This window comes from Salvelinus namaycush, chromosome 1 (assembly GCF_016432855.1).
Source record: "Salvelinus namaycush isolate Seneca chromosome 1, SaNama_1.0, whole genome shotgun sequence".
Lineage (NCBI taxonomy): Eukaryota > Metazoa > Chordata > Actinopteri > Salmoniformes > Salmonidae > Salvelinus > Salvelinus namaycush.
Genome location: NC_052307.1, coordinates 35,135,635 through 35,153,657, shown reverse-complemented (window position 1 = coordinate 35,153,657; position 18,023 = coordinate 35,135,635). Strand labels below are relative to the sequence as shown.

At 46.9% G+C, this 18,023-nt stretch overlaps 1 protein-coding gene across 1 annotated transcript in view; it reads left to right on the top strand.

The window, feature by feature from the left end:
• zmat4a (zinc finger, matrin-type 4a) overlaps positions 1–18,023 on the top strand; it is a 100,093-nt gene that overhangs the window by 50,773 nt on the left and 31,297 nt on the right. Inside the window, exon 3 of the mRNA XM_038998365.1 lies at positions 7,434–7,590. Coding sequence (XP_038854293.1) covers positions 7,434–7,590 — 157 coding nt within the window. The remainder of the gene's footprint in view (positions 1–7,433; positions 7,591–18,023) is intronic.

Sequence of the window (18,023 nt, the reverse complement as noted above, 5' to 3'; positions counted from 1 at the left end):
ACCATAGTCACTCCCCGCTTCCGTATCCCCCTCCCAATGACCACCCTCCAAATAAACCCACCTAAATTAAGGGGCATCACCGGGATAAGGGGCATTACCGGGATAAGGGGCAGCACCGGGATAAGGGGCAGCACCGGGATAAGGGGCATCACCGGGATAAGGGGCAGCACCGGGATAAGGGGCAGCACCGGGATAAGGGACAGCACCGGGATGAGGGACGACAGCTCCGGACTGAGGGACGGCAGCTCCGGACTGAGGGACGGCAGCTCCGGACTGAGGGACGGCAGCTCCGGACTGGCTGACAGCTCTGGCTGGTCATGGCTGGCTGACGGCTCTGGCTGGTCATGGCTGGCTGACGGCTCTGGCTGGTCATGGCTGGCTGACGGCTCTGGCTGGTCATGGCTGGCTGACGGCTCTGGCTGGTCATGGCTGGCTGACGGCTCTGGCTGGTCATGGCTGGCTGACGGCTCTGGCTGGTCATGGCTGGCGGACGGCTCTGGCTTATCCTGGCTGGCGGACGGCTCTGGCTGCTCCTGTCTGGCGGAAGGCTCCGGCTGCTCCTGTCTGGCGGAAGGCTCTAGCGGCTCCTGTCTGGCGGAAGGCTCTAGCGGCTCCTGTCTGGCGGACGGCTCTAGCGGCTCCTGTCTGGCGGACGGCTCTGAAGGCTCATGGCAGACGGGCGGCTTTGCAGGCTCAGTACAGACGGGCGGCTTTGAAGGCTCAGTACAGACGGGCAGTTCATGCGGCGCTTGGCAGACGGACAGTTCAGACGGCGTTGGGCAGACGGGCAGTTCAGGCGCCGTTGGGCAGACGGGCAGTTCAGACGGCGTTGGGCAGACGGGCAGTTCAGGCGCCGCTGGGCAGACGGGCAGTTCAGGCGCCGCTGGGCAGACGGCAGACTCTGGCCGGCTGAGACGCACTGTAGGCCTGGTGCGTGGTACCGGAACTGGAGGTACCGGGCTAAGGACACGCACCATCAGGCTAGTGCGGGGAACAACAACGGGGCACACTGGACTCTCAAGGCGTACTATAGGCCTGGTGCGTGGTACCGGCACTGGTGGTACCGGGCTAAGGGCACGCACATCAGGGCGAGTACGGGGAGAAGGAACAGTGCGTACAGGACTCTGGAGACACACAGGAGGCTTGGTGCGTGGTGTAGGCACTGGTGGTACTGGGCTGGAGACACGCACCATAGGGCTAGTGCGTGGAGGAGGAACAGGGCTCTGGAGACGCACAGGAGGCTTGGTGCGTGGTGTAGGCACTGGTGGTACTGGGCTGGGGCGGGGAGGTGGCGCCGGATATACCGGACCATGCAGGCGTACTGGCTCCCTTGAGCACTGAGCCTGCCCAACCTTACCTGGTTGTATGCTCCCCATCGCCCGACCAGTGCGGGGAGGTGGAATAACCCGCACCGGGCTATGTAGGAGAACCGGGGACACCATGCGTAAGGCTGGTGCCATGTATGCCGGCCCGAGGAGACGTACTGGAGGCCAGATATGTAGAGCCGGCTTCATGGCACTTGGCTCAATGCTCAATCTAGCCCGGCCAGTGCGGGGAGGTGGAATAACCCGCACCGGGCTATGCACACGTACAGGAGACACCGTGCGCTCTTCCGCATAACACGGTGTCTGCCCGTACTCCCGCTCTCCACGGTAAGCATGGGAAGTGGGTGCAGGTCTCCCACCTGACTTCGCCACACTATCCTTTAGCCCCCCCCCCAAGACATTTTTGGGGTTTCTTCACGGGCTTCTTACCGCGTCGTCGTGCTAACCTCATTCGCCGGTATCCCTCTGCACATTGCTCCATCGAATCCCAGGCGGGCTCCGGCACTCTCCCTGGGTCAACCGACCACCTGTCTATTTCCTCCCAAGTGGTGTAACCCAGATCCGGCTCCTGCTGCCGAGCTAGCTCCTCAAAACGCCGCCTCTCTGCTTTTGCTGCCTCCAGCTCTGCTTTAGGGCGGCGATACTCCTATGGCTCTGCCCAGGGTCCTTTTCCGTCCAGCTCGTCCTCCCATGTCCATTTCTCCTGGTCCCGCTGCTGCTGCCCGTTGCTACGCTGCTTGGTCCGAGATTGGTGGGTGGTTCTGTTACGGTCGTCGTAATCCTCCTCCTCGGACGAGGAGGAGAGGCGAGAAGGATCAGACCAATATGCAGCGTGGAATGTGGACATAATGATGTTTATTAAAGTAAAGACGAAACACGAAAACACTTCAACCAACTACAAAACAAATAAACGATGTAGACAGACCTGGACTTGAGAACTTACAAAATACGAAGAACGCACGAACAGGAACAGACTACATACACGAACGACAAAACGAAACAGTCCCGTGTGGTGCAACATACACAGACACGGAAGACAACCACCCACAACAAACAATGTGAAACAACCTACCTATATATGGTTCTCAATCAGAGGAAAACGTCAACCACCTGCCTCTGATTGAGAGCCATACAAGGTCAATTAACACTGACACTTAACATAGAACAAACAACACAGACTGCCCACCCAGCTCACGTCCTGACCCACTAAACACAACTAACAAAAGGAAAACAAGGTCAGGAACGTGACAGACTGACTGATCTACAAATAATTAGTTGTTATTTATGATGAAAGGTGATTTGTAGATCAGTCAGTCACTTGGAATAAAACAATAAGTCAAACCAAATCAAATAAAAAAATATACACAACGACTTAAATATTTCCTTAAAGTAAAGTAATGTGAATAAGGGATGGTTTATTAATAAGTGATATGCAGTAATGGGCAGTCCCTACATCATTGGGGTTTTATTAATAGAAAAGTAGACATCATCATATATGATACTAAAAACAAGTATGTAATATACATAACCAAAATATTTTGTTCAAGTAAAGTAATGTGAATAAATGATGGTTAGATTCTAATAGTAATAGTAACGGACAGTCACGACCATCAATTGTTTTATTCTGTGTTGCTACAACGTTGAACCCACATAAAGCATTTCTTTTTTAAAGAAAATCAAAACCGAAATTATAAATCCTTCATTGCTGAGCTTTACACATATTCTCGCCGCCTATATGTAATGGTTTCATAAGAAGGATTTATTGCGCTGTCACGCCCTGACCATAGAGAGCTTTTATTCTCTATGTTGGTTAGGTCGGGGTGTGATTTAAGGGTGGGTTATCTAGGTGAATTATATTTCTATGCTGGCCTAGTATGGTTCCCAATCAGAGGCAGCTGTTTATCGTTGTCTCTGATTGGGGATCATATTTAGGTAGCCATTTTCCCATTGTGCTTTGTGGGTTCTTGTCTATGTTTAGTTGCCTGTGAGCATTATTATAGCGGTTTGTTTGTTTGTTTTGTTCTTTGAGGTTTTCTATTCCATAATAAAGGATGGAAACATACCACGCGGCATCTTGGTCTACTCCTTATGACGAACGTGACATGCGCTGCTACATTAATTACTTATATGTAAATGCTAAGCCTAACCCTTCCTGTAACTATTGGTTTCATATGTAAATGAAAATTCTAAGCCTATCCCTTCCTATAACTATTGGTTTCATATGTAAATGCAAATCAATCAATCAAATGTATTTATAAAGCCCTTCTTATATCAGCTGATGTCACAAAGTGCTTAACAGAAACCCAGTCTAAAACACCAAACAGCAAGCAATGCAGGTGTAGAAGCACGGTGGCTAGGAAAAACTCCCTAGAAAGGCCAAAACCTAGGATGAAACCTAGAGAGGAACCAGGCTATGAGGGGTGGCCAGTCCTCTTCTGGCTGTGCCGGGTGACGATGCTAAGCCTATCCTAAGCCTATCCCTTTCTATAACTATTGGTTTCATATGTAAATGTAGATGGTAAGCCTAACCCTTTCTATAACTATTGGTTTCATATGTAAATGTAGATGGTAAGCCTAACCCTTTCTATAACTATTGGTTTCATATGTAAATGTAGATGGTAAGCCTAACCCTTCCTATAACTATTGGTTTCATATGTAAATGTAGATGGTAAGCCTAACCCTTCCTATAACTATTGGTTTCATATGTAAATGTAGATGGTAAGCCTAACCCTTCCTATAACTATTGGTTTCATATCTAAATGTAGATGGTAAGCCTAACCCTTTCTATAACTATTGGTTTCATATGTAAATGTAGATGGTAAGCCTAACCCTTCCTATAACTATTGGTTTCATATGTAAATGTAGATGGTAAGCCTATCCCTTTCTATAACTATTGGTTTCATATGTAAATGCAGATGGTAATACTTCCCTCTTTACAGGCGATTCTACCTTATGACTAAGTATTAACACCATGCAACCTGGCTGGCAGGACAGAAACAGTGTGCAGTTACCTCAGCGTTAATTAGATTCTCTGCAATTGTCTCTCCAATTACCCACTCTCATTTATCTTGTATTAATTAACCATGAAATGATGATTGGCTCAGATTTTATGAAGGTTCCTTTCCTGTTATATTTTGGTCTCATTTTCCCATTTATTTTCATTATTTATGGTATGAGGTATGACATGATAAGAGAGAGCCTGCTCTGCATTAACTGTTCGGGTGAGCTAGGTAAGGGAAATGTGTGTGTGTGCGTGCGTACTTGTGTGTGCGCGTCTGTGTGTGCATGCGTACATACGTACGTGTGCCTGTCCGAGAGAGAGAAGCACTGAAGGACATGCTAAAGGGCAGGAGGAGGCAGGGGTGCTGTGTATCTGTGTGTGTGTCATTGAGTGACTCACAGTGCAGTATCCAGGATGCCTCTCTCTCTCTCTCCACTCAGGCTGCTCTCCTATCAGCACTCAGTCTGTGGGAGTGGTAGTAGTCTGCCATTTTTACTCTCCCTTATTATCCAGACAGAAAGGAAGGATCTAGTCCAGATTAACAGTTCTGTCTCTGAGAAGATGTAGGCAGCAGGTGTAGACAGCAGACCCTGGGTGTAGGCAGCAGACCCTAGGTGTAGGCAGCAGACCCTAGGTGTAGGCAGCAGACCCTAGGTGTAGGCAGCAGACCCTATGTGTAGGCAGAAGACCCTAGGTGTAGACAGCATACCTTAGGTGTAGGCAGCAGACCCTAGGTGTAGACAGAAGACCCTAGGTGTAGGCAGCAGACCCTATGTGTAGGCAGAAGACCCTAGGTGTAGACAGCAGACCCTAGGTGTAGACAGCAGACCCTAGGTGTAGACAGCAGACCCTAGGTGTAGACAGCAGACCCTAGGTGTAGGCAGCAGACCCTAGGTGTAGGCAGCAGACCCTAGGTGTAGGCAGCAGACCCTATGTGTAGACAGCAGACCCTAGGTGTAGACAGCAGACCCTAGGTGTAGGCAGCAGACCCTAGGTGTAGACAGCAGACCCTAGGTGTAGACAGCAGACCCTAGGTGTAGGCAGCAGACCCTATGTGTAGGCAGAAGACCCTAGGTGTAGGCAGCATACCTTAGGTGTAGGCAGCATACCTTAGGTGTAGACAGCAGACCCTAGGTGTAGACAGCAGACCCTAGGTGTAGACAGAAGACCCTAGGTGTAGACAGCAGACCCTATGTGTAGGCAGAAGACCCTATGTGTAGGCAGAAGACCCTAGGTGTAGACAGCAGACCCTAGGTGTAGACAGCAGACCCTAGGTGTAGACAGCAGACCCTAGGTGTAGACAGCAGACCCTATGTGTAGGCAGCAGACCCTATGTGTAGGCAGAAGACCCTAGGTGTAGGCAGCAAACCCTAGGTGTAGGCAGCATACCTTAGGTGTAGGCAGCAGACCCTAGGTGTAGGCAGCATACCTTAGGTGTAGGCAGCAGACCCTATGTGTAGGCAGAAGACCCTAGGTGTAGGCAGCAGACCCTAGGTGTAGGCAGCAGACCCTAGGTGTAGGCAGCATACCTTAGGTGTAGGCAGCAGACCCTAGGTGTAGGCAGCATACCTTAGGTGTAGGCAGCAGACCCTAGGTGTAGGCAGCAGACCCTAGGTGTAGATGACATTTGCATCCAAAATGACACCCGATTCCCTTTATGGTGCACTTATTAGGACCAGAGCCCTGGTCAAAATTTGGGGCACATCCACATACTGTCTCTTGCAAGCCAGCAGACCTTAGGCCTAGCTTTCCTACATCAGGAATCTGTTCTGGCTATCTATAGAGGAGAACTGGAGATGTGTGTTGATGTCATGTAATGTGTGACTGTGCCTTAAAGCACAGCGTTGTGTCACAGTGTGCTGCGCTGTAGCAAGATCACTACCCACTATCTCCACTGGGAGATTGAAGTGGAGGAGAATACATGCAAACAAGCGTTGCATTTTAGTCATAGATGGGCTCATCCCTCATATGGCTCTTTAAAATTCCTTTCAGTGCAGTGCTGTGAATGTACTATATGAGGGAAATGTATATGAGTAATGCTTTTGTGTCTAAAATGTAAACGGCTTGATTCCAGCCAGCAAAACATTTTTTTAAATATGTTTGTGACTGTTGAATTGTGAAAATAATACGTCACAATACAATGAGCTGAAGTCAACTTAAATAGGAATGATTTTGGTCTGAAGTTTTAATGGTTTTTAATCAGTCTGCCAATGACCCTCCCTGGTGGGGGTAGTTTCATGGTAGAAATGGCTGCGTCTGTCTCCTGGCAGCCAGGTGTATTTAGCTCTCTCGTTCTCTCTCGTTCTCACTCTATCCCTTTCACTCTCTTTCTCAATATATCTCTTTCTTCACCTCTCTCTCTCGCTCTGTCTTTACTTACTGTATCTGTCTTCCTCCACTCTCTCTCTCTCCCCCCTCTCTCTCTCTCTCTCTGCCCCCTCTGATTCCCCCCTCTCTCTGTCAGGATAATGTGTTTCTGCAGCAGGCGGGCAGCACAGATGGAGTCTCAGGGAGCGGTCCTCATCCCATCACTCCCCACTTTTGTATTACTCCATACAACTGCTGAATTACCTCCATTTGCATCCCACCAGGAACCAAATGATCAAGCCCACGAGGAGTGTAGATTGCTTCTGTCCCCTGGAACTGTGGCGTATAGAGCTTACTGATGTGCTCAGTGTACAGCTGGCCCCTAAGCACCATGCGGCTCTAACCTACAGGGTTTGGAAAGTATTTGCTGGGGCTGGTTTGTACTGTACACCACACACAGTGTATACATACACACCACGCATTGATGAATCGTGGCATTTTTTGTTATATTCAGGTGTCCATTTATCCCTAAAATGTCTGATTCTGTGCAGCAAAGCTTTGTGTGAAAAAGAAACAACATCTTCCTCCATGCAGGAGAGATTTTTTTTTTTTTTACTATTTGTTGGCTGATAGCCTTTTTTTACTGAACCTCTGTGTGTGTGTGTGTGTGTGTGTGTGTGTGTGTGTGTGTGTGTGTGTGTGTGTGTGTGTGTGTGTGTGTGTGTGTGTGTGTGTGTGTGTGTGTGTGTGTGTGTGTGTGTGTGTGTGTGTGTGTGTGTGTGTGTGTGTGTTCCTTGCAGGGCAGTGAGGAGGGAGACGTGGACAAGAACAAGTGTTGCACACTGTGTAACATGTCCTTCACCTCAGCAGTGGTGGCACAGTCACATTACCAAGGCAAAATCCACGCCAAGAGACTAAAGCTGCTGCTGGGGGAGCAGCCTGCCATCACAGCAAAAGGTAGCTTCCTCTCTCTCTCTGTCTCTCTCTGTCTCTCTCTCTCTCTCTCTAACTCTTTTTCTCTCTCTATTTCTTCCCCTCTCTCTCTCTCTCTCTCTCTCTCTCTCTCTCTCTCTCTCTCTCTCTCTCTCTCTCTCTCTCTCTCTCTCTCTCTCTCTCTCTCTCTCTCTCTCTCTCTCTCTCTCTCTCTCTCTCTCTCTCTCTCTCTCTCTCTCTCTCTCTCTCTCTCTCTCTTAATTTATTGGCATGGGAAACATATGTTTACATTGCCAAAGCAAGTGAAATGGATAAAGTCTCTCTCTCTAACTCATTCTCATTTACAGACTAAGCAGCTGCATTTTGTTTCCCTGTGTGATGACATCAGATAATCCGATGAGATTTCCAGTGACAGATGTGACAGAGATGTTTACCACACAGATGTATGTTACGACAGATGTGCTTGTCCTCACACACAAAGGTGCTAGCTTTGACAAGCAAACAAGTAGGCAGGCAGAAAGGCAGAAAGCCACAGGTAGACTGTGGGATACCAGCTCACCTAGCTTGCTAAAACAGAGAGAGGAGCTGCAGCTCGTGTGTGTGGACTGGTGAAGAATCTAATTTTATCATTTTTTTGTCCGTGGGTGTTTTGATTAGATACAATCATCGTCTGCTGCAGCACCTCAGGGTTGAGGAAAGTCTGGACGATATTGTAAACCACAGCAGCTGCTCCCCGTGCCGCAAATCTGTTTACAAATTGACAGTTGAGAGAATAATGAAAGCTGGCCATGAGGGAAATTAGGATTAGAAAAAATAACCACACTTTTATTTAATCAGATCACTCCCCCTTATGCAACACCTGAGACCTGGATATCCAGAGAGGATGCAGGAGGTGAATAGAAAAATTATCAACTTTGTTTATTTGGGGTATCCTTTCTCTTGAGAATATCTATACTGATGGTACGTTTTTTTTAAATTTGTCTGTTAATTCAGATATCCTTGACCAACCCTTTTACTTTAGCTTAGTGTAAAGCCCTCTGTGCTTTTTGTTTGAGTCTGTGCAATAGCCCACTATTGTTAGTTAGTGGAGAGTCAGACTGATTCAATACATGGTTTGTGTTAATAGAAAAGAGATGCCAAGGCCTGAAACTGCCACAATGCTCATCGTAGCAGTCCTCGCCTGAGTCTCTGTCTGTGTGGGTGTGTTTGTGTGTGTAACTGTTTCTTTGTCAGTTCTATATGTAGCCAAAGAGTTGTACAAAATGCAGCACATAAAGCTGAAACATATCTAGGCCCAGTCCCAGTCAGTCACCCTGGAAGCTCAGGCTTGTTTTTCCTTCAGCGCTTTCTGTTCTGGGAACACTCTGCTTTCCTCCTCCTACTCTCGTCTTATCCTCCATTCAGCCCCCTTTCGATAACACTTTATTTGGATGGTCCATTTGTAAATGCTCTACAGACTATCAGTAACATTTCAACTATCTACTAACTCTAACCTTTAACCATTACCCTTATTCTAAACCTAACCCTAACTGTAACCTTAGCAAGCAGTTGCTTATCAACAGATGGACCATCCGGACATTCCAAATAAACTATGACCCCCCTTTCTCCCAGTGAGTCCACACTCAGGGTATGAGGGCAGAGCAGCAGAGAGGCATGCTGTGTCACCCTTTCACCGCACATCATCATCCATCGGCATTCACGCTGCCTGGCCCTCGGCCGTAACTGACCCCAGGAGTCAGGTCAAATTGTGTGTGGTACTGAAAGGACCCTAGTCTCAAAGAAAAACAATGTTAAAAGGAAAATGACAAACAAAGCAGCTGACTAGCTTTAAAGCTTTTTGGTCCACGAGTGACGTGTGTTTAACCCTGATACGTGTTGTTTTGTAGAATTCACACATGGATGTGTTGTACACATGGACCACGTGTTACTCAAAATTGGACAATCCAGTTAATATTCCCGGTATTCCATGATCAGACCTTGTGTCCCACTATGTGGCAGGAATTATTCTGCATTTAATATGTGCATTAGGGCATCCCTTTAAAGATAAGGCTTTTGTGCCTGTTTAGTATGATGATTATCCTTTGATGTTTAATAAGGGTGAGCATGTTTAATAAGGGTACGCATTCAAGTTGCATAAATAATCTGGTGGTGGAGACCTAGAGGGAGGGAGAGAAGTGGTTGCTTCCAAGCAGGGTGAGGCATGTCTCTGCAGCCTCCATCAACCATTACAGGCCTGAACCCCTCTCCTCCTCCTTGTCCCCCTTCTCGCCCCCTTCTTCCTCCTCCCCCTTGCTTTGTCCTCTTTGTCCTTCTCCCCTCCTCCTCAACCTCCTTCTCCTCTTCTGTCATGATGTTGGTGACATAACCACCTCCTCAGCCTGCAGCTTCAGGGAGCTACTGTAACCCTGGTGCGGGAAGTAGAGTATACTGCAATCAAGGTTTTACAATCAGTGGCATTATGTTTTGTTTCTGCTTGATTTCCTTAAACTGAGGAAGTGCTCAGTGCTCTGCTGTGGTATTTAGAGACAGCAGGGAATCAGCAGTACAGTAGCCTACTGGGTCATGTTAGTAAGGAGGTTACTAGGGGACGGAAGCGTTATTCCTCATAGAGTGAGCTGTGTCTCGCTCCTTCCTTCATAAAACCTTGGTTACTTTATATAACATTTTGATTTATTTGGTATAACGTATGCTGATTGCTGATACTGCAAAATAGTGGTTAGATAAAACTCTGTTCTGCTGTGTCTGCTATTTCCCCTCATGCCTCCCTGTCTGTCACTGACAGATTCAGTCATTAACCACGCCATCTGTGGCCAATGGTTCGGAACAGAGGATGCTCCTCTCCCAACCGAGGGAGGCCAGACAGAGCAATCAATCGCACTGTCACCCAACAAATACAGCTAGAGCCACAGACAGACAGACAGACCCCAGCCTCAGTCAGAGACAGAAGACCAGAGAGACCCCAGCCATAGTGTGCATCCCAAATGTAACCCTATTCCCCATTTACGGCACTACTTTTGACCACGGCTCATAGGCTATATTGGACTATATTGAAAATAGGGTGCCATTTGGGACTAACCCATACTGTAGGCTGCCTCTCAAAATGGAACATTCTCCAGACGTGTTGATCTCTCTGCATTTTCATTTTGTCTGTCATTCACTCTCACCAAATCCACATTTCAACATGTTTAACCTACATCCAGAGGGGCTTTTAGTTCTGTTGTTTACAAAAACAACTTGTCCTGTATTACATGATGAGAAATTGAGATTCTAGCCACTGTACTAAACCCATACCCCACTTCACATACAGTAAACACATGAATGATTTAATATATAACACCTCCATTCTCCTGCAGAATGACAGGACAATCTACAGTATGTGTAGGTTGGAGATGCTAGCTTCTGCACACTTAAATATGCTAGCTGCTGAAATTAATGGATTTATTGAGAACTACTTTTGTGCGCACTACACCCATAGGGCTCTGGTCAAAAGTAGTGCACTATATAGGAAATAGGGTACCATTTGGAAGGCAGAAAATGTCCGGAAGACAAATCCACCAGTGCATCAGGAAGCCTGAGCTTATTGATTTCTACATAATGAACATTATTGAAGTGGCCGGGTGCCTCTGTTAATCCTCCCGTCTCCAAGGAAACTGTTGTTTCAGCCTTTCCGCCTTCAGCCAATAACACAAAACACAAAACCCCAGGATCTGCAGCTCTGTTGTTTCAGCCTTTCAGCCTTCAGCCAATAACACCTCACTCTGGCTGCGTCCTGAATGACACACTATTCCTATTCCTATATAGTGCACTACTTTCAACCGACTTTTGGTCGTAGTACTGCACTATATAGGGAAGAGCATTTACCCCAACTAGAGGCGGCCCCCTCAGTTTCATTTGGACATCAGTGAGCCCCCTCAGAAAATAAAATGGTGCTTGACGCCCTCTGGGCGCACACATCCAACCACAGCCACTGCTAGAGCAGCTTATATTCAGGATAGCTTTACTCTAGATTCCCTCTCCTTTTATGGTATGTGTGTGATGAAGTATGACTGTATAAATGATTATGCCCTTTTTGTTGAACTCCCATAGACATGGTTAGTTGTATGGTAATATGTGTGCATAATCACTGACCCATATACTGTTGCTACATGCTTCTTTAGTCTAAGGTTAATCGTTAGCACACTGAGCTGTCCAATTTCCGCCTCTGCTAATGCTGTTTTTGACTCGGGTAGCTCTGAATAAAGGTTAATTCACCATTAGTATTCTTATGTCCCGTAATATCCCAAATGGCTAATCACTTTCTCCGAGCACCGTCGCCAGCTTATATTGAACATTTCTGTCCGGTCTCCAAGCTCCAGCAGGCAATGAGTGAGCAGAATAGTTTGAATGTCATTTCCCTAGAACCACAACAGCATAATGCTGGAATATATTTTCTCTGGATTTGGTTAAGTGCTGCATTCATTCGAGTTAATTGTGAAATCATTTTGAGAAAGCACATTCTGAAGTTTATAACCTTGGGTTTTAGCATCATTACATCTAATGGGAAGGCTTGCTGCTGCACACTTCAGGATCCATTACGGTATATGATCCCAGCAAATGTACCATCTGAACCTGGATGCAGCACTGTATGGTTTACGCGTAGTAGATTAAAAACCCTTATAGCGGGGCTGTCAAACTCATTCCATGGAAAACCTAGTGTCTGCTGTTTGTATTTTTTTATTCACCCCTAGACAACAATGTGAGGGGAGTTCCTTACTAATTAGTGACCTTAATTCATCAATTAAGTACAAGGGAGGAGTGAAAACCTGTACCGGCTCTGTCTAATATACAGCTGTTGTGTTTGTTTGGTTTGTTTTTCATGGACTGCACAGCTTGCAGTGGTCTCGCCCGCTTGGAAGTGTGTATTGAGAAAATATTTAGTTTTCTTCTGTACGGGGGGATAAGGCAGAGGGGGATAGAAAGCCCTGAAGGGAAGGTTTTGTAGGAACAGATAAATACACGGATTTCAGAACACTTTGATCCTTCTCTTTTTTGATCCAACAGATTCTGAATCTCAACAGATTTCTAACTATTAATTCTGAATAAGACTGCACTGTATATGTGTGCTCTGAATGCTGTTCAATATCCTGTTTTTATATGAAGCAAAAGGTGGTTATTTTCCTATTGGACACTAAAGCTATACCATAAAGAGGATGAAGATATTAGTTGGCCTTTGCTTCAGATGAAATGCAGCATGAGTTTAGCATCCTTAGCCATTTGGGTTATTTGCATACTGTACCTGAAAAATAAATGACAAATTTATTGGTAATTTATTTATATATATTATTATAAATATAAATATATATTATCTCTCTCTCTCTCTCTCTCTCTCTCTTGATACAGTTGAAGTCAGAAGTTTACATACACCTAGGTGGTCATTAAAACTTGTTTTTCAACCACTCCACAAATTTCTTGTTAACAAACTATAGTTTTGGCAAGTCAGTTAGGATATCTAATTTGTGCAAGACACAAGTCATTTTTCCAACAATTGTTTACAGACGGATTATTTCACTTATAATTCACTGTATCACAATTCCAGTGGGTCAGAAGTTTACATACACTAAGTTGACTGTGCCTTTAAACAGCTTGGAAAATTCCAGAAAATTATTTCATGGCTTTAGAAGCTTCTGATATATAGGCTAATTGACATCATTTGAGTCAATTGGAGGTGTACCTGTGGATGTATTTCGTGGCCTACCTTCTAACTCAGTAACTCTTTACTTGACATCATGGGAAAATCAAAAGAAATCAGCCAAGACCTCAGAAAAAAAAATTGTAGACCTCCACAAGTCTGGTTCATCCTTGGGAGCAATTTCCAAACGCCTGAAGCTACCACGTTCATCTGTACAAACAATAGTACGCAAGTATAAACACCATGGGACCACGCAGCCATCATACCGCTCAGGAAGGAGACGCGTTCTGTCTCCTAGAGATGAACGTACTTTGGTGCGAAAAGTGCAAATCAATCCCAGTACAAGAGCAAAGGACCTTGTGAAGGTGCTGGAGGAAACAGGCACAAAAGTATCTATATCCACAGTAAAACAAGTCCTATATCGACATAACCCGAAAGGCCACTCAGCAAGGAAGAAGCCACTGCTCCAAAACCACCATAAAAAAGCCAGACTACGGTTTGCAACTGCACATGGGGACAAAGATCGTACTTTTTGGAGAAATGTCCTCTGGTCTGATGAAAAGGGGGGAGGCTTGCAAGCCGAAGAACACCATCGCAACCGTGAAGCACAAGGGTGGCAGCATCATGTTGAGGGGTGCTTTGCTGAAGGAGGGACTGGTGCACTTCACAAAATAGATGGCATCATGTGGACAGAAAATTATGTGGACATATTGAAGCAACATCTCAAGACATCAGTCAGGAAGTTAAAGCTTGGTCGCAAATTAGTCTTCCAAATGGACAATGACCCCAAGCATACTTCCAAAGTTGTGGCAAAATGGCTTAAGGACATCAAAGTCAAGGTATTGGAGTGGCCATCACAAAGCCCTGACCTCAATCCCATAGAACATTTGTGGGCAGGACTGAAAAAGTGTGTGCGAACAAGGAGGCCTACAAACCTGACTCAGTTACACCAGCTCTGTCAGGAGGAATGGGCCAAAATTCACCCAACTTATTGTGGGAAGCTTGTGGAAGGTTACCCGAAACGTTTGACCCAAGTAAAACAATTTAAAGGCAATGCTACCAAATACTAATTGTGAGTGTATGTAAACTTCTGACGCACTGGGAATGTGATGAAAGAAATAAAAGCTGAAAGAAATAATTCTCTACTATTATTCTGACATTTCACATTCTTAAAATAAAGTGGTGATCCTAACTGACCTAAGACAGGGAATTTTTACTAGGGTTAAATGTCAGGAATTGTGTAAAACTGAGTTTAAATGTTACTTGATGATAATGAATGACATCCATCAGTTTTGCTCTACTGCTGTCTGATTACAAAAAAAAGGTATTTGACACATTTCCTAAAATGCAAATGTTTTCCCCAGCCACCACTTTTTCAGAGGTGATAACAAATGATATAAAAACTTTAAGTCTCAAATCTAATGACAGTGAGTGTCAGTCTGAGCTGTGTTTACTGCAGAAAGAATTTGAGGAAAGATATGACTGACACTTCCTTTGTTCACACAGGTAAACAAGGTACTGTCGATCCTTCAGAAAATACTCATGTGAATGACTGAAAGATGGAAAGAAAGCAAAGTGGCGAGGGGATGAAGTGGGAAAAAAAGGATGGCAGTATTTCGAGAGAATTTTGACAATTTTATATTAGTTCTTCTGCTTGCCCCCTACCTGCTCCAAATGCACTTTACTTTAGGTTGCTCTCTGTAGCCCACTGTAATCACAGCAATGAGAATGACAACCCAAAATGCACATCCGAGCCTTATTGTTATGCTGGTGAATGAGGACCCAAAAGCGACTTAACAGAAACAGAGTCTTTATTCCAGTCTTAAACAAAAACGATACTCCTGGATATTATCTTAGGTAAATACAAAACAGGAAAACTGAAATCCTCTCGTCAGTAGAGAGGAACGACTGGAGACGCGACCACAGACTGCAGGTCGCTTCGGGAAGGCACAGGCCGTAGCTGACATAGACACCTGCTCACACGCAGCATCTGAAGAAGGCAAAAACACGACAGGGCGGAACAAGGACACAGAACAGCAAACATCAAACAAGGATCCGACAAGGACAGAAGCGGAAAACAGAGGGAGAAATAGGGACTCTAATCAGAGGGCAAAATAGGGGACAGGTGTGAAAGAGTAAATGAGGTAGTTAGGAGAATGAGGAACAGCTGGGAGCAGGAACGGAACGATAGAGAGAGAGAGCGAGAGAGGGAGAGAGGGAGGGGGAGAGAGAGGGATAGAAAGAGGGAAAGAACCTAATAAGACCAGCAGAGGGAAACGAATAGAAGGGAAGCACAGGGACAAGACATGATAATCAATGACAAAACATGACAGTACCCCCCCACTCACCGAGCGCCTCCTGGCGCACTCGAGGAGGAACCCTGGCGGCAACGGAGGAAATCATCAATCAACGAACGGTCCAGCACGTCCCGAGATGGAACCCAACTCCTTTCCTCAGGACCGTAACCCTCCCAATCCACTAAGTACTGGTGACCACGTCCCCGAGAACGCATGTCCATGATCTTCCGTACCTTGTAAATAGGTGCGCCCTCGACAAGGACGGGGGGGGGGGAGGGAAGACGAACGGGGGCGCGAAGAAAAGGCTTGACACAGGAGACATGGAAGACAGGGTGGACGCGACGAAGATGTCGCGGAAGAAGCAGTCGCACAGCGACAGGATTGACGACCTGAGAGACACGGAACGGACCAATGAACCGCGGAGTCAACTTGCGAGAAGCTGTCGTAAGGGGAAGGTTACGAGTGGAAAGCCACACTCTCTGACCGCGACAATACCTAGGACTCTTAATCCTACGTTTATTGGCGGCTCTCACAGTCTGCGCCCTGTAACGGCAAAGTGCAGACCTGACCCTCCTCCAGGTGCGCTCACAACGTTGGACAAAAGCCTGAGCGGAGGGAACGCTGGACTCGGCGAGCTGGGACGAGAACAGAGGAGGCTGGTACCCAAGACTACTCTGAAACGGAGATAGCCCGGTAGCAGACGAAGGAAGCGAGTTGTGAGCGTATTCTGCCCAGGGGAGCTGTTCTGCCCAAGACGCAGGGTTTCGAAAAGAAAGGCTGCGTAATATGCGACCAATCGTCTGATTGGCCCTTTCTGCTTGACCGTTAGACTGGGGATGAAACCCGGAAGAGAGACTGACGGAAGCACCAATCAAACGACAGAACTCCCTCCAAAACTGTGACGTGAATTGCGGGCCTCTGTCTGAAACGGCGTCTAACGGGAGGCCATGAATTCTGAACACATTCTCAATGATGATTTGTGCCGTCTCCTTAGCGGAAGGAAGCTTAGCGAGGGGAATGAAATGTGCCGCCTTAGAGAACCTATCGACAACCGTAAGAATCACAGTCTTCCCCGCAGACGAAGGCAGACCGGTAATAAAGTCTAAGGCGATGTGAGACCATGGTCGAGAAGGAATGGGAAGCGGTCTGAGACGACCGGCAGGAGGAGAGTTACCTGACTTAGTCTGCGCGCAGTCCGAACAAGCAGCCACGAAACGGCGCGTGTCACGCTCCTGAGTAGGCCACCAAAACCGCTGGCGAATAGAAGCAAGCGTACCCCGAACGCCGGGGTGGCCAGCTAACTTGGCAGAGTGAGCCCACTGAAGAACAGCCAGACGAGTAGAGACAGGAACGAACAGAAGGTTACTAGGACAAGCGCGCGGCGACGCAGTGTGAGTGAGTGCTTGCTTTACCTGTCTCTCAATTCCCCAGACAGTCAACCCGACAACACGCCCCTCAGGGAGAATCCCCTCGGGGTCGGTAGAAGCCACAGAAGAACTAAAGAGACGGGATAAGGCATCAGGCTTGGTGTTCTTATTTCCCGGGCGATAAGAAATCACGAACTCGAAACGAGCGAAAAACAACGCCCAACGAGCTTGACGTGCATTAAGTCGTTTGGCAGAACGGATGTACTCAAGGTTCTTATGGTCAGTCCAAACGACAAAAGGGACGGTCGCCCCCTCCAACCACTGTCGCCATTCGCCTAGGGCTAAGCGGATGGCGAGCAGTTCGCGGTTACCCACATCATAGTTGCGTTCCGATGGCGACAGGCGATGAGAAAAATAAGCGCAAGGATGGACCTTATCGTCAGAATGGAAGCGCTGGGACAGAATGGCTCCCACGCCCACCTCTGAAGCGTCAACCTCGACAATAAATTGTTTAGTGACGTCAGGAGTAACAAGGATAGGAGCGGATGTAAAACGCTTCTTGAGGAGATCAAAAGCTCCCTGGGCGGAACCGGACCACTTAAAGCACGTCTTGACAGAAGTCAGAGCTGTGAGAGGAGCAGCCACTTGACCGAAATTACGAATGAAACGCCGATAGAAATTAGCGAAACCGAGAAAGCGCTGCAACTCGACACGTGACTTAGGAACGGGCCAATCGCTGACAGCCTGGACCTTAGCGGGATCCATCTGAATGCCTTCAGCGGAAATAACAGAACCGAGAAATGTGACAGAGGAGACATGAAAGGCGCACTTCTCAGCCTTCACGTAGAGACAATTCTCTAAAAGGCGCTGGAGTACACGTCGAACGTGCTGAACATGAATCTCGAGTGACGGTGAAAAAATCAGGATATCGTCAAGGTAAACGAAAACAAAGATGTTCAGCATGTCTCTCAGTACATCATTAACTAATGCCTGAAAGACAGCTGGAGCATTAGCGAGACCGAACGGCAGAACCCGGTATTCAAAATGCCCTAACGGAGTGTTAAACGCCGTTTTCCACTCGTCCCCCTCTCTGATGCGCACGAGATGGTAAGCGTTACGAAGGTC